Genomic DNA, 25,230 nt, shown 5'->3' with positions numbered 1-25,230 from the left:
CCAAAGGGAGGTGCTACAGTTTCCAAATGTCTTCAGGAGATGCTAGAATAAATTGGCAGTAACTGAAGAAAACTGATAGATTGAGATTTCTTTTTTTTTTTTTTGCTTTGCTACAAAGTAAATTAAAACAGACAAGAAAACTCTTGTTTTAATTCCAAGCATGAGCAAAACAAAATTTGATGTGAAGTATCTCATGACTACGCTACTTGTACAAAAAAGGGTGTAGACTTCACATCAACTGCTTGAGTATCCCAACATATTTCTTGTACAGTGGTACTATTCATTATCACAATAAATGAACCAAGAGTCAAATGAACTCATTTTACTTATTATTAATTGTCCAAATGAAAAAATTTGAAATATTTTAATAGCAACCTTAAATACTAAATCTCAATACATGTCATCAAGCCAGGGAGAGATTATTTTCATTTTGAATTATTCTGTCAATAAAAACAAAATTTTATTTGGAAGAAATAAAATTATCAAAAACTAGACCTGAGAAAAATTAGGTGAGTGAACAAATGCCATCAATGACAGAATCATTAAAACTAAGGATATCAAGAAAGGTATTTGACATCATCACTAACAATCAAAAATGTGTGAAACAGTGTTAATCAAAGATGGAATGGCCACTTTAGAAGAAAATTGCTGATTGCAGAATGGAAAAGATTAGTAAAACAGGTGTTTGATACCAGGATAGCAAGAAAAAGGCTCAAAGACTTAGAAGACCAAAATATAAGATCTGACAACATTCAAGACCTGACAAGATTAATTTGGAAGAAAATTGATGATGGAAGCTAGCATCAATGTAAACTTAATTATAATACTCATAGTATCAAGAAATGATGATGAATTAATCAATGAAAGAACAATAACCAGAAAAGAATGAACATCACATATCTGTTACTTATGAATGTTGGAAATGAGATGACAAATGTCATCTTTATGTTAGTACAAAAACTTGAAATTTGAGTTAGCATATCAAAAGACATGATAACTTTCATGTCTTTTGATATGCACATTTTGTCTTGTGGCAAATCACTACCAAATAGTAAAATTCCAATAAGCACACTGGAATTGGACTATGATAATAATACATGACTTGTCAATCAAATACATCTCAATTATTTCATATCACTGGCATATAAATCTGAAAAGAAAGAATACATTAAACTTTTGGTAACACTGCTTTTATTTGATACAATATTTGTGTACATTAATATGCAACATCAAAAACAGTAGTCTGTTTTTTTGTGGGATAATTGTGTTTTTGATCTGGAGTAATTCAACAAATTAAAAAATGCTTAATATATATGCCAGAATAAAAGTGGTGATTGTAGAGCAATAAGGTTGTTCACGCCAGGTATAGTTTAGGACATTTTGTAAATAATCTTCTTTCATAAACAGGCTCATTTCCAAATATATATGTACACAAGCTCACAGGCAAGCAAAATCATCCTGAGAAGAACATCAGCTCATGCTACACATCTCTTGGACCCTAATTAAAACTTAACTAATCAGTCATTCTACTCTCTTCATTTACTACATAATCTCTCTCACACATGCACTGCAACAGGACAAAGGAAATTAAAAGTACTATCACAGTCCTTTTTTTAAAAACTACAAATACATTATTCTATAATACATGTTTATCAGAAAAACTTTATGCATAACTTGAAATGACTTGTTGGCAGTGCAAAGATAGCCCATTATAATCGGTACATTTCACAAATCATTAGATTTGAAATTCAATGCTCAGCATAAATCCATAGAAAAGTTTATAATGTTACAATATCTAGTAAATATAAACAGAACAAAATGTATTTATCTCAATTTCACTGCCCATCATATCACAAAATTCACATTCAGGAGAAAAATATGCAATGTCATTGATGCTTAATTCACTTTGTTTTAATAAAAACAATGATTTTTTATACATGACAAAACATTTAAAAAATATCCCAGCCTTGTTCTTGATATACAGGTTATATAAATCACATTAAAAATGTTTAGATATTTATTAAAGTTAGAAATTCATTTTCATTATAATCAGCACACTTAACTTTCATGGCTCTTATGAAATTTTTTTTGTTTCTTAATATCCTGTCCATACTGAAACAGAAGGTATAAATAGAAAACTGTTTTTACAATTCAACACAGCAAATTTCACATTTAATCCATACTATAAATAATAAAAACATTATTATAATTTCATAACAATGGCATCTTAAGTTTATCACTTTAATTCTTCAAGTAAAAAGATTTTTTTTTTTTTTTTTTTTTTTGTGTGTAATAATACCTCCCTTGCTTTTTTGTCTCTCTCAAGAATTTCAATAACTGCATGTGGAAATTTATGTCCAAAGAACAAAATCTGGCTGTATAAATTTCTACATATATGAATGAAATTCCTACAAATTATATTTTATACTTTATGCAAATTTGCTATTCAGAGAGAAAGATTAATGAGAAAGGAAAGAAGGATTAATGACTTTATTTTAGAATTCATACAATGATCAACCACTTTTCAGATACAGAAAACAAATCTTATATACAGCAGTGTACATTACTCAGTTATGTAAAAACTAGCCAGAAGTGTGTATGGCATAACAAGTTTCCACAAACAACAAGAAAAATTACATCTACAATACTATGGGATAAAAGGTAATATCTAGCATTATTATTCTATTATCTTTTAAAATCTGAAGACTAATGGCAAATATCGGTTATTAAATTATATAATGAATATCTGGACATATTTAATTAATGAGGCAACCTGGTCAAGATAAATTTCTTAAGATATCCAAGTATAACATACTTCTCTCTTTCTCTCCACAAATAAAACGTATTAAGTGATAGTAAGTTGTAATTTGTATGTACAATTTGAAACATCCAACAGCTAATTTCAATTATTCTGTTATGGTAACAGAATAATTCAAAAAATTCAAACATTACATTTCATGTTTAAAATTTAATGTTGATAGCTGGTATTACAAAGAATTTTCTATCTTTTCTGCCTTTAATAAGTCTAAAACCACTTTGCCAAAATCAAACTCCCTTGTAAATACTTCATTGTTTTAAAAAATCTTAGCAAGCTTTGTTTGCAAATATATTAAAGTTTCCACACCAGCAGCATTTTACATAAACCATATAGAATTATGTAAACTTCTTGTAAACATTACCAATACTGTATGTTACAGGTAAATTTATTCACATCAATGATCTGTACCTGTTACAAGGGAGAAAGTGAGAGAGAAAGAGAAAAATTTCATTTATTTATTTATTATTTTTTACATGTTACTGGTATTTCATACTTAACATTTAACTCGTGTTTGAATTCTGTTACCACAATTACTACTCATGTAAGATGATACTGTATAACTCAAAGACTGGATTCATTTTTGTCTTCTTTCAAATTTTCAAATGATGATGTGTACTTTAAATAAATGAATACTATAGAGGAAGGATATGTCACCACATATGAGTTTCCCTAATTTCACCAATTATCTGACCTGCTTTTTGTAAAGCCTGAAATGAAACAATGAATATTTTAGAATATAAATGTCATTTCAGCAGTATTATATTAAAGCATATACTGAATGAATGGACAAGTGTGACTATTATTTCAACTATTTAATATTTCTCCCTGAGAGTTATATTTCATAAATCTACAGTCAAACAGAATGAATACATGATACAACTTTTAAATAGCAAAACCATTAAAAAATGACTATAAAATTACAAATTACAGTATGAAGCAAAATTATTGAAATGTCTTAACATATTTAAATAAATGATGAAACACTGGGTTATTCTTGAGATTTCATCAAACCATAAATGAACTTAGTCGCAGTTACAATCTAGAACAGTCCACATTTTGCAAATATAGACTATGGCAACAAAAATTCACATGTTTAAAAATTTAATAATTAATTTAATTTGTAACAGCTGGTACAACAACTTAAAAGATTTTCTGTATTTAATATTAAGTATAAATAATTTAGCTACAATCAAACACCTTTGTAAATACATGATGTTAAGAGGCTTCCTGATCAGTTAGTGTGTAATTCCAAAATCAAACCATGAAATGTATAAACAATGGTAGTGTCACTGCAATTAAAAAAAAAAAACTATCCATAAAAAACTATTTCAATAAAAACTGAAATCAGACAAAATACATTAAACACACTAAACCCTGCAAAAAATCAGTCCATCCACTTTGTAACATTTCTATGTGATCAAGTATCACTAAACTGAAGCTTAAGAAATGCATTCATTTTTGTTCAGCAAATATCAAGAACTTCTCATTCTTTTACTTAAATAGACTGTAACTGATACAAAGCTCGAAATTATGACAAACTCAAGAGCATACTATCTCTGTTCTGTTCTAATGGCAATGTAATCTGTCCTAATTGGAACATCCATATAGGTAGCTACTCCCTGGGACAGTATAGCATGATCACTGTCAGGTGGTAGTAAAATAGTCCCACTGTTAACGGAGATCCCTTCTGAAGCTATGATCAAATATGCTGCTTGAGGAGTTGTCTTGCAATAGATTTCATTATATTAGCCTCCATTTTATACCAGATAGATAGCCTCAAACACATTGATACTTCGGACATTACTGCTTTTTTGCATTTCTTTATGAACTCGGCTCAAATCAGATACAATTAGCAATATTCTTCCTCCTCTCTTCTGTTCTATCCTTCCCAAAAATGCTATAGCCTGAAAATTTATTTTCACATAAAGGATTTAGAAGTTTTAGGAATGACCTCTATACCTCAGTTTAGACGAGCTCTTTAGTTGGAAAGACCTGGATTCAAGAGGAACCTTCATCAGGTTTTCAATCAAATGGTGAGTTAGCTAGTCTCATACAGAAGTGAAGAGTTTGTTTTTTTTTTCCTAAAAAATTCAGATTTTTCATCCCTTAAAACAGACAAACTGGCTGGAAGAATATACACAATATATGTATAGACACAAAACACTTTGGGAATAAGGATTAACCAGCCTATTTTGTCAAATTTGGTTCCAAATACCTGAATGGTGAAGTCAAGAAGGAAGGAAGCAAGGACAGAATGAAAGGGGGGGGGGGGATTTCTAATGATATCTGATCTGAGCCCAGCAATAATAATGTCCCATGTAGAGATGAGTTTAAGGCTAACAGGATGAAATACATAGCAGGGTGTTGCTACAGAACCAGCACTTCAGCTGCTAGGGATGATGATGAAATGCATCACCAAATTACCCTGATGAGTATACTAAACAAGTTTAGTATACTCATAATTTAAATCACCCATAATCATTATGGGTGATTTAAATTATCCAAATTGGTAGAAGAGAAATCTCATGATAAGAATGAAGAATTTATTGAGCTGTTGCAAGACAACTTCCTCAAGCAGCAAGAAGAAGGAACTTGAGACCAAAACTTGAAAGAAGGAACTTGAGACCAAAGAGGATTAGATTTGATCACACCATCACAAGGGATCTCAGTTATAGTGACAGTGGTAATACCATGCTATCCTGGGAAGCAGTTAATTATATGAATGTTCAAATTAGGATATGCTACATGATGCTACAAAGCTGGAAATTACGACAAACTCAGGAGACTACTATATTTGGTCTCATGGTATCAGTTACTGAATAGAAAGATATAATCAGTGCATAGAAAGCTTTGAAAAGATACTTAAAAAGAGCAGTATCTGAACATATCTGTAGTTTGAAGAACAAATAGGGTGGGAATGAAAGGGATGAAATATATAAAGTGTAGGCCAGAAATGTTACAAATACTGTGTGGAAAGCTAAATCAGTATACGAAAAATTGGCTGTGTAGGCTTAAGGCAAACCAAAGGGATTTTATTGTTATGCTGCATGTAAAAGAAAGAATGAAGATAGAAGAAAAACTTTACTGAATGCAGATGACACCCTAGTGGTGAAGCTGATGAGAAGTAATGAGTGTTCACTTTGCTAAGATCTATTAACCAGGTGTATGTAACATGGCATAAGCTGCTACTATTACATTGCATGAAAAGATAGAAGTGCACAAGAATGAGTTGAAAAGCTATTACATAACGTGGAAAAGAATTCAGCAATACAGGATAGATGGGAATTAGCACTTATGCTAAAGGAATGTTCACCTGGGCCTTGACACATTTGAATTATTGAGTCCAGCTCAGAAAAAATAGCACAGGAATGGAAAGAATGTCATGATAGTCCAATTATATCTGGAGTTGATCTTCACCACCATGCCAGAATGATGAATAAAAAGTAACGATGAAGTGATTCCCATTTAGTCTTGAGCAGGATAAAACTAAATTTCACATTGAAAAGAAGAGCATGTAAGAAAGTTGTAAAACAAGTGTTCTTTGCCAGGTTGGCTAGAAAAAGTGTCTTAGAAGACAGAAATATTCATAAATACACACAAAAAACTCAGCCCACTACAAAGCCAGTATAGAAAACCTCTCACTCCAACATACTGACATAATGATCAGTTTTGATGTCTCCTATATATTCACAAATGTCCCACTCAAGGAAACCTTAGAGCTCATCCAAGCCAAATTTCCTCCTGATATCTCAGCCGTATTTCAGTTCACAATGAACTCAGGCTATTTTGTTTGGCAAGGAAAATTCTACAAACAGATAGAGGGGACAGCCATGGGTTCACTACTCTCCCCCACCCCTGGCCAACTTCTTTATGGAGACTTTTGAAGAGAAAGCCTTAAACTCAGCCCCACTAAAACCCACTGTTTGGCTTCGCTACGCTGATGATGTGTTCGCTATTTGGCCACATGGCTCAGATACACTCCACTCCTTAACACAAACAACCAACACTCCCAGAATCCAGTTCACCTTAGAAAAAGAGGAAAACAACAGTCTCCCTTTCCTAGACACTCTAATCACTCGCCAGCCTTATGGATCCTTGGTTGGTTTTCTCTGTTTACAGAAAACCAACCCATACAGGCAGATACATTCACCAGCAATCTTCCCCCCCCACCACACACAACAATATGGGATTATAAAAACACTATATAACAGGGCAAAATTAATCTGTTTAGATGACAATGCCCTAACCACTGAACTAAACCACATCCTTAACACTTTCTTAGTGAATGGCTACAACCCCCAAAAAATCCAAAAAAATATTAAAACCAGTCCTCCCCCCCCCCCCCTTCATAACAAAGATTACACTAAATCCATCACCATTTGCTATATCCGGGGCACCTCTGAAAAGTTAACCAAAATCTTTAAAAAAAAAATATATATATACATATGAACTGACTTCTTGTTACAAATCATATAAAAAACTGGCATCCCATAACTGCTCCACCAGACAAACCACTTCTCCTAGACCTACCTGGGGGGGGGGGGGGGTATACCAGGTCCCTTGCAGCTGTAAACTGTCCTACTTTAGCCAAACAGGCAGGACAGCAAATGTCAGGATTTCGGAACACAAAGACTACATCCAGTTTCACCAGTACAGTCACTCTGGGCTTGCAGACCATGCTCTGGATACCTGCCACAGAATACGTTGGAAGAAAGCCACGTTACTACACCACAGCAAATTTAAATATGAAAGATTGTTCATTGAATCAGCCTCAGCTCCAAAAAACTTTCCAAACCTAAACAAATTTGGGTGCATGAGACTGCCCCAAATTTGGGAAGCTTGCATCTTGAGAACTTCAGCCCAACAGCCAAGGCAACCCAATATAGCCCACTAAGGGGCAATATATTTCATTTAGGACTCTAGGAACAGTAGTTTTCTCTCTTCTGCTTCATTTGCTTTTTTGTAGTGCCTGCATGCACGTGCCATAGTTGTATGTGTTAAATTGTGAATGAAACTATGTTGTGTAATTTATTTTTTTTCATTCACATTTAACATTGCTTATTATGTATTAATCATGATTTGTATAAAAATTATTTATTATTCCTTAATTTAGGATTACTATTTAAATATTTATTCTAAACTGAACCTACTATTAATTTATTAAGCAATAATATGTGCAGAATTTATAATAGCTAAAGTATATATATGATGCAACGAAAAGTATTAATATAATTAATTCTATACGTAATGAAAAAGCTGATTAAGTAGCTTAAATATTCTGTTTATTCTTATTTGTGAAAATTTAACGTTATGTAATCAATCATGTAGTTGTAGAGCATTGTATTACATTAGCGAAATGTTTGCGTTCATTTGTTGTCATGGAGACGCATGAAATAAACAAGCACGAGTCGAATAAAGCGTGACCTTCGGACTGAAAGGAGAGGAAAGATATTATATAGAAGATTTTTAATTAGAGAGAAGAGAGGAAGTTTTTGCAGAGCGGGAAGGAAGGTAGGATACAAGCAAAAGAAGTGGAAGAAAATTATAAGTTCTCTAGGGCAGAAATTCATGAGAATAGTGTATAGAAGTGAGCCAAAACATAGTGAATCATATACTTAGCTGCAAGTGAAGTCAGCTGTGTTGTAAAGGAAAATTAATGCCGTATCCGGATAAATAAAGAACTGGACATTCAATGGAAAATTCTGATTAGTTCCAGTTAGTCTAGGATTACGTCTTAATTCTATGTTGCCCTGAGAAGAATTATATTGAAATTAACTAGTTTGAGAAAAGTAAACAAGGAAGGATATCAGTGCCTTATTGATGTGTTTTTTTTTTTGAGTAGCAAAGCGCAATTAACAGTAGTTCAGTTAAATCGTTGGAGAATTTTTATTAATGTGTTCCACTAACGTAAATAAGTTAATTCATAAGTGTGCTCACAATTGATTGATGTATTGAAGATTGTATCTGGTAAGAGTAGTCATACTTGTTTGTTTATTCTAACATTAACATATCTTCGAAGTTCAAAGTCCGAAATAAGATTGCTTGGAATATTGTCTACCTTGATTAGTGCTTCCTGTGAATTTAAACATTAGGTACAGCTGATAGATATGTGGAGACTGATTAAATAAGAAGTTTCGTTTTATTAACTTGAGTTAAGAAAGCTTGTGATTTTGAAGCTGTGAATTGTATGTGAAAGTTTAGAACATTGAATTGGCATGAGTGACTTAGCAAGATGTATTAAGTTGATTGTATTGTTTCATTTTAAAGCAGAATTCATGTATTTGTTATATATATCATATATTAAATGTTTAATTTTGTTAATCTAAATATTGTGTTTGCCTGAATTCCCTTTTATTGCACCGTTCATAAATATTCGAATCTTGCAGGAACCCCAAGTGGAATAGTAAATAATTCGGCCTAAATAAATGAGGAGACTGCTAACTTAATTAAGAATTGATCCTACTATTTTATATAGACTAATCTAAAAATAGGGTGGCGCAGTATAATTATAAATTTCCCTACTTTTGGATCGGTGATCAATTTGCAATTAGTTGTTATATTGATAAGAGTGACTTGAACCAAGATGGTGGATTTAGAACATAACATGAAAATAGAACGTCACGACATATGTTCCCATGAAGATGGCAATGTGACATTGTCGAAATATAGGAGGTATTTATTAAAGTTTCTTTTAATTAATATTCCAGTATACGTTGTAAATTCCTTAAATAATTTAATAGTCACTAATTATTAAAATAAAGGAGAATTACTTATATTAAATTTTTACTTTGGTTAGCTTTGTAAGTTTGATTAGCGAGTCATTTGTACTTGACAAGAAATTATATTCCTGTTTTTATCCTTTACCCCAATGTGAGCAAATAAAAGTCTGCATGTGAAGTAACCTCACATGGCTAGGTTACTTGAATATGAAGGCAGATCGCCAAGTCAAATTGTTCCCAGTATCCCATAATATACAGCACATGTGGATTTATTAGGTAGATGTGATACTGTTTAAACACCTACCTTTAACATTTCAGCAGCTTCTTTGCGTCTAAGGGCAATGTGTTCCGATTCTTGTAACAGTTCTAGAAAGTGATCATGCTTATACAGATGGGTGACCAGTTCACTCTGTAAGTTGTCTTTTACATAATTTACGAGGAAATTCATAATTGCTTTAGGAACAGAATCCTGAATGTTTTTCCTCACAATCAAAAAGTATGAGTGAATAAGTCGTTCTGAAAAATAAAATTAGTTTTTCTTGTTCTGAACAATTTACCAGTAAAACATTTCATCTTTTGTAAGACCAATTATTAAATGCATATGAATATAATTAAAAAAAAAAAGCCTGATTTTCATGATAAAAAATACTCATCACTGCTATTTGCTGTAAGTAAAAAAAGTGATAAATTAGAAATAACTCATATAATTTTTAAACGTTCTTATAATTCTGAATTAAATAGATATTTTGTTGGTATTCAATTCCAATCAGCACAATGAATTGTTAATGTATATTTCATAACAAACACACATTACAGTATTAATATGGCTACTCATAGTATACCCCCCCCCCCTCCCCCGGTTACTTTAACGACTATATCACTGTATCTAAGAAATTACATTCCCAAATATTCACTTTAAATTTATTTTTTTGTTCTTGAAAAGTAAAAGTATTCTTTAAAGATATACATTTTTCTGTTTTGCAATAAAATTCTCATAACACACACACACACAAGCTACAGTTTTATGTGTTAACATCTATTTATTAAAAATAAAAAAATAATGAAGAAAGCAAACTAATTTAAAAAGAGTAAAATTTGTATGACAGCTTCTTTTTTTCAAATGTTACTCAATAGGGGTTAAATGTATTAGAATGCAACAACCCAACTGTTCATTAGAATTTTTTTAATTTCTAAATTCTGAATTTTTGTCAATAAACTGCAACTTCAAATTAATCAAGCAGAAACAGTTCACTAATAAAATCATTTTGCTTCCTGGTTTAATTAATTTTCAGAGAGGTACAAATTCCTCATCAGAGAAGGCTGTTTTTGTAGATATTATTTCTAGCAAGGGACACTGAATGAGTAAGCCAAGTAAGGAATATATTTGGCTTTACCATTTACCATGTAAGGAATGCAAAGAACTAATATACACTTTCTTGTTGCATGCCCTATTATTAGCTCTCTTGGATACTGAATGAATGAGAATGAGCTTGCAATTGAAGAATTAGTTCTGCATATTATAGTGACAAACCAAAAATAAAAATGATGGTGCAACATAATGAAATGTCATTTTAGGTGGGGGGTATTCAGGTGTCATCTACTAAAGCAAATTGAATCACATCAGAATTGAAGATATGGAGCATTGATGGAAGAAGAATTAACATAAGCAATTTCAAATAGTGATTGTGACTGTGGTTCTACAGAAGGTTTAATAAGGAAGAAATGTAAGAATTTCTCAAGTCATTATCAGAAGGCAGCTAAGAAAAAAAAAAAAAATCTCTGTTGAAGATGTAAACAGCAGAATAGGAAATGAATACCAGATATGCAAAAATGTTTGGGGAAAATTTGGAGAAAAGGGTAAAAGTAATAATAATGTAAGCCTGCTGAATTTCTGTTCAGGACATGGATGGTCATCACTAATACCATGTTCCTGCTGAAAGCTGATCATGAATTCACAGAGAGAGAGCACATGCAAGATAACAAAAATCCTACTATGAGGGTGGTCTGAAAAGTTCCCAGCCTCAACCATAGATGGCAACACTATCAGCAAGATTTTGTTTTTCCTAAGTTGGTACACCTTTCATAAACATCCAAGTGGAATTGCAAGTCATTCTATCAAGTAGTTTTTATACAGCTGTCTGAAGCAAAGAATGGGTTTTCCTCAACACACTATCAGGTTGATAGCCAACTTGTATAAGGAGCAAGAAGCCACAGTAAGAAAAGGTGTTGGATTGACTGACTGGCTTCAAAGTTGGAAAAGCAGTTAGACAAGGATGTTTACTTTCTCCTCACTTGTTTAGTATATATGCAGAGGACATCATGTGTGAAGCATTGGATGAGCTCAGGACAGGAATTACGATAGGAGGTAGATTGATCAGTAATCTGAGGTGCGCTGATGATCCTTTGTAATGACATGGAAGAACTAGGACTAATTCTTGACAAAGTTAACAAGATCAGTAATAACAGAGGATTTCAACTCAATTCTAGCAAGACAAAGATCATGGTTCTCAAAAGAAAAACAAACAGAGAAGCTCTTGAGAAACAAATGTATCTTAATGGAGAAAAAATTGAGGAAGTCAGCAAGTTTGAGTACCTGGGATCCATTATTAATGTGAAGAATTACTGTTCAGAAGATGTCAGAAAAATGTTAGGAATGGCTAAAACAACAGTCAGAGACCTGTCTAAAATCTGGAAGGATGGATCTATCTCCATGGGAACAAAGTTGAGGATTTTAGATGAAGTTGTTTTTCCAACAGCGACTTATGGATGCGAGATTTGGAACCTAAAGAAGTCAGATAAGAAACGGATATCTGCTTTTGAGATGTGGTGTTACAGAAGGCTGTTGAGGATATCATACACTGAAAGGCGTACAAATGAATGGGTGTTAGAAAAGATTAGTAGAACTTTAAGGCTCCTTAAGGATATTGACAGAAGAAAGTTAAAATATTTTGGACACAAAGAAAGGATGGAAGGAAGACTTCTCAGAACAGTAATAGAAGGTAAAGTTCCTGGAAAAAGAGGCAGGGGTAGACCATCAATGAGATGGATGGATGGCGTGTGTGGAGTGACTGATCTTCAGAGAGCTGAGGCTGCCAGAAGGGCAAACAACAGGACTACATGGAGAGGCCTAGTGTGGAACATCATCGAGCATTGGAGTGACCATATGGCATCTGTAGATGCCTAGTGAACACAGACAGACAGACTGAAGCAAAGTGTTGTCTGTATTCCTTGAATGGATAAAATTGAGTATTGTAAAATTCTTTGTAAAAGAAGGTTTAATGCCAAAAAAAATTCATTCGAAATTCATAAAAGTTTATGGGCACTCTTCTCCTTCATTTTCAACAGAAATAGGCTGCTGAGTTTAAACGTGGCCATACCAGCCTTGAAGATGATGCACGTGAAGGATGTTCAAAAAAGTGTAACAACACCAGAAATCATTGATCGAGCACACGATATGGTATTGGATGACAGCTGAGTCAAAGTGTATGAAATTGTTGAAACTATAGGCATTTCAAAAGAACATGCAGGATGTATTTTGCATGAAGAATTGCAATTGAAAAAGCTTTGTGCAAGATGGGTGGCATGCTTGCTCACAGCAGATCATCGATATGTTTTGTTTATTAATTATCTTGAAAATGATAAAACAATAACTGGGGAATATTATTCCAATCTTTTAACCAGACTAGATGAAAAAATTCGTAAGAAAAGACCCGGTTTGCAGAAGAAAAAATTATCTTTCATCAGGATAATGCACCTGCCCCAAAAAGTGTGGCAATGGGAAAATTAAGGGATCTGCACTATGAATTGTTGGAACATCCACCCTATTCCTCAGATTTCTCCTCCCAAAACTAAAATTCATTCTCACTGGTCAGTGTTTTTCTTTGAATCAAGAGGTGATTGCAGCTGTAGAGGGGTATTTTGCAGATCTTACTGAGAACCACTACAGGGACGAGATAATGGTGCTGGAGCATTGCTGGAATAAATGTATTAGTTTTAAGGGAGATTATGTTGAAAAATAAAAATAATTTTGAAATTATAAATCCGTTTTTTCAGACCACCCTCATATATTATTTTGATAGTGATATCAGATCTGGTTTGAGATACAAGCCAAAGCTGTATAACTGGGTGGAGAAGACCTCCATGCAGCCTTTTAAACTTCTGACCTAAAATCCAATCTTTGCCTTCTCGTGGTGCACCCTGTTAAGTATCTACCTGGATAATGAACGAACAAGAATCCCAGATTGCCAGGATAGACTGGCAATCTGGGATTCAGTCAACCAAACTGTATTTTTATTGGCTTAAACTGCAATGTAAAATGATGGCACCACATGACAGAATTTCATACCAGCCAGAGCAATGCCCAGTTAAACAAGCCCCCCCCCCCAATAATATTTTCATAATATTATGAAAATATTATGGATCTTTTCATAATAAAACCAATAATTTAATTAAAAAACATATGCTGAATTGGTATGGGAAAAAACCCCTAGAATCTAGACATCCTGTACTCAGAATGTATAGCGTCCCTAAACTGCATAAACAAAACTTGTCCTTGAAATCAATTGTTGATCAAGATTCAATCCAACTCTTTTATAATCTAAACATTTGGCAAACTTACTCAAATCTCCATCAATCAAGCATCTTATGTTAAGAACACAATACCACATTAACTCCTACTGATATAATTGCAAGGCAGGACATAGTAAATCTTTTCACAAATGTTCCAATAATAAAAATCATACAAATACTTTCCAGAAAGTTAGTGCAATGTTTAAATAGATCCAGAAACTGGATCTATTTAAACATTGCACTAATAGTACTTTTTTTCAAATTTGAAGAATATTTTTTTGAATGGAAAGAAGGATTAACTATGGGTACTACCCTCTCTCCTGTGTTAGCTGACCTATTCATAGAGTGCTTTGAAAAAATAGTCCTTTAGTACCAAGGAATACAACCAAAAATTTGGTGATTAATTCAGTCTCATTCACAAAAAAACACCATAGACTTCCATAAGGAACCTTGCATTTTAAAAGAAGAGGTTGAAAAAAAAAGCTCTAAAAAAATCCAGAAAAGGGAAAACCCTGGGCCACGACCAAATACCAAGTGAACTTCTCACATGTCTAGGACCCATAGAAAGTGAAATCATCAGAAAAATTTTTAATAAAATCTGGGAGATTGGCCTGATGATTGGGTAAAATCCATTTTTATCCCAATACACAAAAAAGGAAATGTCAATGACTTAAACTTGACTTATCTAGGCACTGTCAGTCTGAGGGGACTTTTGGCCTCAAGCACCATGTGATGCCATTGGGCAGGGTCCTCTGTGACTATCTGCCACGTTCCAGTCTCCAACCCGATAGCCTGCAGATCCTCCTCCTGATCTGCCCATCTCCTTCTCTGTCTCCCTGATCAGGATCGGACCTCCCACACTTGTCTCACAGTCCTTTCGGGGCCCATACGGTGCAGGTGCCCCAGCCACTGAAGACGCCGAGCTCGCAGCTCTGTCAAGACATCTGCCGAGTTGTACAAAACGTGTATGGCAGCATTAGACGCCTCCTCCAAACTCCTCCGTCTGCCATGACCCCTCCATAGATATGTCGTAGCATCTTATTCTCCAATACTCTCAGGTGGTTGGCTTGCTTCACAGTGAGAGTCCACGCTTCGGCACCACAGAGGAGAACAGGTCTGATCAAAGTCTTGTATAATCCCACCTTTGTAGTCCAAGACAGTAAACGTGAGGCAAAAAGGGGGACGCACTTGGTAGTAGGCCACATTAGCAGCATTCACCCGACTCTGGATATCAGCTTCGACTTTGTTGTCGTCAGTCACAATAGACCCCCCAGGTACCTGAATTCTGTCACCCTCTCAAACTGAGCAGCTCCCTCTAGATCTTGAGCAGTATGGTGACTCATGGAAAGGTACATCGTCTTCTCAGCATTTATCTTCAAGCCAACGTCCTCCGCAGCTTCCTCAATAGCAGTAACCAGTGCCACTGCATCGTCCCGTTGGTGTGCCATGACATTCAGGTTGTCTGCGTAGCCAAGAATACCAACCTGCACCCCCATGTTGACTCCACCCACCATTTGCTGTATGTTTCTAATTACTTTTTCCAGCACTAGATTGAAGAGAATCGGGGAAAGTCCATCACCTTGCTTCACACCGGTCTGTATTTGAAACGGGTCTGACATGTCACCTTCTGCTTTCACTCTTGGTCTCGAACCAGCTACACACACCTGCACCATTTTTTGGAGTTTTCGAGGAATTCCCAGCTCTTCTAACACCTGCCACATTTTTGGGCATATAATTGAGTCATAGGCTTTAGAAAAGTCTATGAAAATATTATGGACTTCCCGGTTATATTCCCAGCATTTTTCAAAAACTTGGTGCAGCGTGAAGAGTTGGTCTATTATAGAATGGTTCCTCCTAAAACCCGTCTGGTAATCGCCAAGGCATTCTTCTGCATATGGTGTGAGGCGTATTAGCATGATGTTAGACAGCACCTTGCAGCCAGTCGTCAGCAGTGAGATGCCCCTATAGTTGCCACATTGAGACTTATCTCCTTTCTTATATACAGTGATCAGCGCCTCCTTCCACTCATCAGGCAGACGTTCTTCCTGCCATAGCAGCTGCTCCAGCAGGACATCCCCACCATTCTTCAGAAGCTCTGCCGGAATACAGTCCACTCCTGAAGCCTTGTTATTTTTCAGCATGCAGATAGCACGAGTAATCTCACTAAACATCAACTCTTCAATATATGGTTCAGCAGTTTGATAAGGAATATGGTTCTCCAGTATTAATGTTCCAGCATTGATTTTCAGCAAGTTCTCAAAATATGTACGCTACTGAGCGAGAGCGTCTTTTGAGTTTGTTAGAAGATTTCCACTCTCATCTCTTATGGTTGCCGCTTGTGTTGCCGCTTATGGTTGCCGCTTGTGCTCAGACACAAGCGGCAACCATAAGAGATGGTTGCCGCTTGTGTCTGAGCACAAGCGGCAACCATCTCTTATGGTTGCCGCTTGTGTCTGAGCACCTCACATGGCTTTAATCGTCCGGTATATTTCCCGGCCATTATTCACCATCCTATTACTCTCTATGCTAGCCACCTTCTCATTGAGATATTTCTATTTCACCCTTTCATATGCAGCCTTCTTCCTGCTGTCTGCTAAGTAGCTCAATAGTGCTTCCTTTTGTTTTGCTACAGCTTCTTCACACTCTCTATTAAACCATGCCTTTCTTCTCTTTCCCACAGTCCTCGAGGTGGCAGACGCGACAGTATTTTTGATAGTGTCCCACATCCTATCCGGATCACCCTCCTCCTGTAGCTCCTCAAAGTAGTTCTGCAGCTCTAACTGGAAAGCCCGCCTGCCTCCCGCTGTTTTCAACTTGTCCACGTCCCACACAGGTTGTGTGGTAGGAAGCAAAGGCTTTTGGACTGCAATTCTGTGCCTGAAATCGTAGGCTACCAGGTAGTGGTCACTATCTTCGTCTGCTCCTCTAAAACTCCTCACATCCGAGATGGAGCTGTAGTGACACCGATACACTAGTACATGATCTATTTGGTTGAAAGTTTATTTTTCACTTGGTTAGACTATAATAAATTTAGTTTAATCCTTTATACAAGTGCGATCAAACAAAGTTTGCACCTGAAAGTATCTTCAGGACTGGGGTAAGGTAGTACATTAAACTAAATTTATTATGGTCTATTTGGTTAGCTGTTCTTCCATCCGGCGATCTCCAGGTCTGCTTGTGGATGTCTTTGTGCGCGAACATAGTGCTCTTTACAAAGCATCCCATGGCTGAGGCAAAACTCGCAAGTCGGGTCCCATTATCATTGCCCTCTTCGTGCAGACTCTCACTTCCCATGAACGGGCGCCACGCACACACTCTCTCCCCAGCTTTGAATTGAAATCTCCCACCACTAACTTGACGTCATAAGACGGTAGATTAACACAAATGCGCTCAAGCACTTCGTAGAAACAATCTTTGGCTTCCTCCGAGCTCTCTTCCGCAGGCGCATGACAGTTCACAATAGACATTTTGAAAACGTCCCTTAACTCTAATAGTGCACAGTCGATTGTTCACGGGTTTAAAATCTAATGTCAATGAATGCTATAATTATGGAACTATAGCATTAATCTCACATGCAAGAACAATTCTGCTCTATATTATTAAAGAAAAACTTAAACAATATGTCGAGCAACAGCTTTCTGCAGAAGAGGCGAGTATTAGTTGAGGACGTGGAACCAGAGATCATTTTATCATATGGCCTGGCTGGTTCTAATACCAAATTAGAAGATTTTGTTACCTTCCTGACAACATTCATCCTCAAAATTATACAGAAGAACAATTCATTTGAATTAGAAAGAAATAGGTCTTTACCATTTTTGGATACAATAGCTGAGATATCAAAAAAAAAAAACACACTCAACAGGAAACCAAGTAACACAGGATGTTATCTACACTTATCACAACTCAACACAAAAAATATGCATCATCCATTCCTTACATGATAGAGCCTACAGAATTTCTATGAATATAGAAAAAAGAAACCAAGAGCCACAGTATCTTAATTCTGTCCTTCCAAAAAATGGCCCTAACAGAACATTAGTAAAAAAAATTCTATCTCAAACTCCAAAACAAACAGAAGTACAAATAAACCAAGAATATAAAGGAGCAGCAATTCTCCCATATGTATATATATATATAGGAATGAAGGAAATTGATCAAAATTTGAAAAATGAAATTGACTAAGCATCTAGTAGAATGGCAACAAACTGAAATGCTCCACACTGATTACCACTTTTACTCAAGAGCATTCAAAGAATCAGCTGAAATGATGAAGTATTCTCTACAGTGTAACAAAACAAGGGATGATTTTACATCAAATCCAGTCTTCCTTAATCCATCACTACACACTGTTACTGTATATCAGGTATGCAGCAACCTACGAACCAGCAGCCAGTGTAACAGTGAATGCACGCTTTCCATTGTTTAAACAATTCAAATATTTTTCACTAGAAATGTTAACTGTTATTACTATGCTTGTAGTTTTTTTAATTTATTCCTGCTATTTCCTGATGAAGTGAAACAAAGCACAAAGTATTTTCATGAAACTAGTTGAATTAAAAGAGTTTCTTTTTGACTTCTTTATGTGGTTTAATGCCAGAAAATAGTGATTCTAATTTTGATTCAGCCCACCAAACTGTATTCTTATTGGCTTAAATCAAAATGCAAAATGATAGTACAAAATGACAGAATTTTGACTTATGGAGTTTTACAGTGGCTATACCGCATAATTCAGAAATCCTGGTCAAAGAGTCGATTTCAAGATAATTGGTGTAGAGTATTCCCTGAATGCACTACACCAATTATCTATAAAAAGGGAAATAAAACTGAATGTGAGAATTACAGAGAAATTTCCCTACTGAGATTTCCTGATAAAATTTATGCAAGTATACTTGAAAAAAAGTATAAGAAAAAATTGTGGAAGTGAAGCTTGGAGAAGAACAAGCTGCATTCAGGCTAAATGAAAGTTGTCAGGATCAGATATTCATTTTAAGAACAGTTAAGAAATCATGAAATATAACAAGGGCCTAAATTTAAGTTTTATAGATCTGGAAAAGGTATATGGCAAGGTGACAAGAAAAAAGGTGTTCAGAATGTTAGAACTATATGGTGTAAATGGGATATTGTATCGAGTCACACAGTCTGTATCTGAGTTATAGGTCAGCGTTTAAGATTAAAGGAAGTAGGAAGATGATTTGATGTTAAATCTGGTGTGTGACAAGGGTGCATATTATCTTTACTGTTATTCATCATCTATATGGATCATATTATGAAATCAATTTTGATATTAGGTATTAAACCTGATATCAAAATTGAAGATGTTAATCTCAGCTCTTTACTTTGTACAGACAGATGATGTTATACTACTAAATAAATCCAGTACAAGTCTGAAGGAAAACTTAAAATATATGTTTGAATACCAATATAAAAACAGTAAAAAATATGTAATGCAGATAAAGTTTAGTAAAACTAAAACAATGGCAACAGAAATAGAAAGGAAATAACTAGAACAGGTTAAAAAGTCAGCTACTGGAACAAATCTGAAAACAAACCCCAACTCAACATCACCAGAGTTAAAGATCGGTACTATCAACGTAAGAAGCCTGAATGGCAAAGAAATGGAGCTAGCTGAGGAATTAGATAAGTACCAGATCGACATAATAGGGGTGACTGAAACAAAAAAGACCAAAACTGGTGAGATCTTTCTGAGCAATAAATACAAAATGTTATATTCAGGCAATGACAATCAAGGAAAAGAAGGAGTAGCCATAGTATTCAACACAAAATATGAGGCTAATCTTCTTGAATGGCAGTCAGTCTCAAGTAGAGTAATGTGGGCAAATATGAGAATGGGGAACTGGACAATGAGACTTATTTGTGCCTATGGTCCCACAGAAGGTTCTACTAAGGTAGAAGTGGAGGAATTTTTTGAGGCTTTAGAAAAAGCAACTGACACAATGAAAAAGGAAAAGTTGGTCCTTGTTGGGGATCTAAATAGCAGAGTAGGAAATGATTGTGAGACATACAAAAATATTTTGGGAAAATTTGGAGAAAAGAGCAAAGCTAATAATAATGGCAAATATCTGTTGGATTTCTGCTCAGGACATGGACTGGTTATTACTAACACCATGTTCCAACATAAAAATGTGCACAAATTCACATGGAGAGAAGAGGCTAGGAATAAGAAAAGTCTCATTGACTATGTTATTGTTGATAGTGATGTTTTCTCCCTGGTGCAGGACACCAGAGTGTACAGAGGATTTGAAATTGGAAGTGATCACTATTTAGTCTTGAGCAGGATAAAATTGAATTTCATATTGAAAAGAATAACATGTAAGAAAGTTTTAAAGCGAATAAAAGTTGAGCAGCTCTCAGATGTGAACTGTAGACTAAAATACAGAAATATTATTGAAAAGAAAATGAAAGAGTTTGAGAACAGGAATCAAACCTTGGAGATTCAGTGGCAAACTCTGAAGGAAACATTGATTGATTCTGCCAGAGAGGCATGTGGTGAGGTTGTGTGCAAGGATAAAAAAATCAGAACTCCCTGGTGGACACAGGAAGTTAAAGAGGCAGTGAAGGAAAAGAAGAAAGCATATCAAAAGTTCCTGGCAAATAAGTCAGCTTTTACTCTTACAGAATACAGAAACAAATGTAAGAAAGCTAAACAGTGTGTAAAACTTGCTAAACAAAAGTCATGGGAGGACTTTGGCAAGAATATAGAAAATAAATATCAAGAAGGTGAAAAATATTCTGGAGGTTGTTGAAGAAGCTTAGAAATGGAGGAAAGAGTGCTGTAAAAGGAATTACAGATGATAAAGGTGAAATGAAAACAGGAGAAAAAGATATCCTTGAAGTATGGAGTAATTACTTTGAAAAACTGCTAAATGAAACAAGCAGTGATGACAGCACAGTGATAAAAAACACTGACCAGGCATGCAGTCAGGAATACATATCCATACTTGAAGTAGAAAAAGCCATCAAAGGCTTGAAATGTGGAAAGGCAGCAGGAGTAGATGATATTCGACCAGAAATGCTGAAGTATGGTGGTATAAGAGTCTTACAGTGGCTGCACTGCATAGTTCAGAAAGCCTGGACAGAGGGACGAATTCCCGATGATTGGAGTAAAGCTCTCATAGTACCCATATATAAAAAGGGAAATAAAACTGAATGTGAGAATTACAGAGGTATTTCCCTACTGAGTGTTCCTGGCAAGATCTATGCAAGTATACTTGAGAAACGGTTGAGAAGAATTGTGGAAGAAAAGCTTGGTGAAGAACAAGCTGGATTCAGGCCAAATAGAGGCTGTCAGGATCAGATCTTCACTTTACGACAAATAGTCGAGAAAGCATGGGAATATAACACAGATCTGTATTTAAGTTTTGTCGATTTGGAAAAGGCATATGACAAGGTGCCAAGAGAGAAGCTATTCAATACGCTGCAGTTATATGGTGTCAATGGGGCATTATATCAAGCGATACTTTGTCTTTATTTGAGTTGTGAGTCAGCAGTTAGAATTGAAGGAAGTAGAGGAAGATGGTTTAATGTTAAATCTGGTGTGAGACAAGGATGTACATTATCCCCTCTGTTATTCATTATCTATATGGATCACATTATGAAGGAATGTGGTATTAAACCTGATATCAAAATTGGAGATGTTAATGTCAGCTCTTTGCTTTATGCGGATGATGTTATACTTCTAAATAAATCCGCTACAAGTCTGCAAGATTCTCTGACTAAATTGAATAGCTGTTGTAATAGATATGGTATGAAGGTCAGCAATAAAAAGACAAAGACAATGAAAATAGGCAGAATCATTGAAAATGTCAACTGTGTTGTGAATGGAGAACCTGTGGAACAAGTAAAACATTTCAGCTACTTAGGCACAATTTTTACTGAAGATGGTAAACTAAATATAGAAATAGACAACAGAATCAGCAAAGCTGGTATGGTGGGAAGTCAATTGAATAAATTCATATGGAATAAGAAAGAAATTAGTCGGAACACTAAATTAGCTGTATACAAGACAGTGTTCAAACCAATTTTAACTTATGGATCTGAGAGCTGGGTCAGAAGTAAAACACTTGACCAAAGACTAGAGACCGCAGATATGAGAGTCCTGAGAAAGATTAGAGGCGTGAACAGATGGCATCAATGGCAATATCATATTAAAAACGAGGATATTAGGAAAGAACTTGACATTGTCAGCATCCAGGAATGCGTTAGCAGAGCTAATCTCAGATGGTATGGTCACTTAAATAGAATGGGAGAGGAAAGATTAGCAAAACAAGTGTTCTCTGCCAGGTTGGCAGGAAAACGACCCAGAGGAAGACCAAGATATAGGTGGATTGATACGGTACAAAGTGCCTTAGACGATAGAAATATAAGATCTGATAATGTTGGAGTCTTGACAAGTAACAGACTGATTTGGAGGAAAATTGTAGATAGGAAGTTAGTAATGATGTAATTTTTTCATGTAGTACTGTCATATCCTGTACACCCCTTGAGGGTACATGGCAGGAATTTGATGATGATGATGATGATGATGAGGTTAAAATGTTCAGGTACTTAGACACATTGATTAAGTACAGGTTAAATTATGAAGAAACTCTTAAACACAGAATAAATTTAGGGTAGTCTACTATGACTAAACTTACAAATATATGGTAAAATACACATCTCTTCAAAGAACTTAAAATCGAAGTATATAGTTCATTGGTAATCCCAGGTGCAGAGACTTGGGTCATCAAACAAAAGGAAGAAAAAATTGACAGGTTAAAAACAATGTTTGAGAAAAATAAATAAAACATCACAGACTGAAATTAAAATAATCAGTGAAGAATTACGCTACAATATTTCAGTAATAAAAGAATCAGAGAAAAACAGTTACAATGGTATGGGCATGTGTACAGAATGTCCACTAAAAGGTTTGCTCAAATTCTCCAAAACACAGGAAGACCTAGAAGGAAATGGATAGAAAACACCAAGAGTATAAGGTAGTCTGAACTAGTAGTCTGCTGATAAACTGGACTGGAAAGTTACTGTACATGATAGCCTCATCTCACCTTAAGCAGGTGATGATAATTATTATGGGAGATTTCAACTTCAGGAACACAGATTGGAAGGATGAAAGGACACATGGGAGGAGGAAACTGAATTTATGCAGTTACTAAGTAATAATTACCTGAAATAGAATGTGAAGGAATATACTAGGGATTTATTTCAGAGTGCTAGATCTAGTAACTGTATCAAAGAATTTGTCTATAACCAATATGACCACATTGCCACCAATTGGTGAGAGTGATCATATGATCTTGACCTGGGAGGAGGCCAAATGTGACTTTCAGTTAAGAGGGAGGGGGGTATATGTGAAATTACAAGGATGGTAAGTATGACAAACTTAGAAGATCACTTGAAGCAGTGCCATGGCATGATAAACTGCAAGGCCTGAATGTTGATAGTGAATGGGAAGTGGTAAAGGAGTGTTTGAGGGAAGTAATAGCAGACAGCATACCTAGAGTCAGGAGGATAAATCAAGTGGGAGTTAAATGGATGAATATCATCATTAAGCAGGAGTTACAAAAAAAAAAAAAAAAAAAATTAGTGGAGAGGATTCAAAAGTGAAAGGTGATCAGCAGGAACATCAGCAATACAAAGCACAGGCCTGAAGAATGACAAATATGGTAAGAAAGGCAAAATCAAAGTGCGAGAGGAAATTAGCGGTACAGGCTAAAGTAATCCCAAAGAGTTCTTTCAGTATGTTGCAAGTAAGAGGAAGAATGTTTATGGCAGAATAATTTTAATGAATGTGGATGGTAGGGAGATAACTGAACGAGACAAAATAATTGAATTACTAAATGAACATTTTGCAAGAGTGTCATCCAGATGGCACCATTGTAGTAACAAGACAGGCAAGAGCATACATAAAAATAGAGGTAAATGAACTGGAAGTGCGATATTACAGAACCTTGATGTGAATACTATGGTGTCAGATGGTATATCACCTCAAGTTTTAGGAGAAAGTGCTAGGGAATTGGCAGTGCCTTTCACTACATTGTTTAAGTCTCAGCTGTGGGCTGGTCCAAAAGGATGGAAAGAGGGGAAAATAGTTCCATTACATTAAGGGGACTCTTCAAGACTGAGGTAGAAAATTACCAACTGATTAGCATCCTAGGAATTGTGGCCAAGGTATACGAGAACTTTCAGTGATGAAAATAGTAATGGCAGACTAGAGTGGAAGTTGCTCTAATGTATTTCCGAGCATGTGTAGAAGCGAAAAGCAACTTTCATGCTAAGCATTCAGCTATTTGAAGAGTAGGGAAGAAACACAACAGGATAAAAGCTGTGAAATTTCTGTCTTTAATATATGAAGACTGAACAGAAATTAGAAGAAAAGTTTGGTTTTCATCAAGAAACATGTTAGTTCCAAGTCAGCTACTGGAACAAACGCCAACTTAACATCAGCAGAGATCAAGATTGGCACTATCAACATTAGAAGCATCAATGTAAAAGAAAAAAAAAACTAGCAGAAGAATTGGATAAGTACCAGATGACATAATAGGTGTTGCCAAAACAAAGAAGACAAAACAGATAACATCTTTCTCAGCAACAATACAAGATACTATATTCAGGAAATAACAATCAGGGAAAAGAAGGAGTAGCTATAATATTAAACACTAAATATCAGAATAATCTTCTTGAATGGCAGCCAATATCACATCGAGTGATGTGGGCTAATATTAGAATGGGAAACGGGATAATGAGACATATTTGTGCTTATGGTCCCACAGAAGGCTCTGATAAGGAAGAAATGGAGAAATTTTTGGGGGCATTAGAGAAGGCAGCTAACACAATGAAAACAGAAAAGGTGATACTTGTTGAAGATCTAAACAGCAGAGTAGGAAGTAATTACCAAACATATAAGAATGCTTTGGAAAAATTTGGAGAAAAGAGCAAAGCTGATAATAATAGTAAATACCTGCTAGATTTCTGCTCAGAATATGTACTAGTTATTACTAACACCTTTCAAAATTACTTTCAAAAATAGGCATGGATGGAAAAGACATTAATTAATCTTTACTGGGAACAGACTGCTAGATGAGGTCTCTATTTATTCTCAAAGAGAAT

At 35.2% G+C, this 25,230-nt stretch overlaps 1 protein-coding gene across 2 annotated transcripts in view; it reads right to left on the bottom strand.

Annotated features, from left to right (window-relative positions):
* Positions 1–1,174: 1,174 nt before the first annotated feature.
* Drp1 (dynamin related protein 1) overlaps positions 1,175–25,230 on the bottom strand; it is a 265,058-nt gene continuing 241,002 nt past the window's right edge. For both annotated transcript variants that reach the window (XM_090391003.1, XM_090391012.1), the window contains exons 15-16: positions 9,842–10,053; positions 1,175–3,525 (exon numbers count right to left, since the gene is read on the bottom strand). In XM_090391003.1, the coding sequence (XP_090247129.1) occupies positions 3,469–3,525; positions 9,842–10,053 (269 nt within the window). In that variant the 3' untranslated portion in view covers positions 1,175–3,468. The remainder of the gene's footprint in view (positions 3,526–9,841; positions 10,054–25,230) is intronic.

This window comes from Typopeltis vanoorti, chromosome 1, assembly GCF_054136105.1.
Source record: "Typopeltis vanoorti isolate ZY-2024b chromosome 1, IOZ_Tvanoo_1.0, whole genome shotgun sequence".
NCBI classification, from domain to species: Eukaryota; Metazoa; Arthropoda; class Arachnida; order Uropygi; family Thelyphonidae; genus Typopeltis; species Typopeltis vanoorti.
The sequence above is the reverse complement of the archived record's forward strand: the minus strand, read 5'-3'. Positions and strand labels throughout refer to the sequence as shown.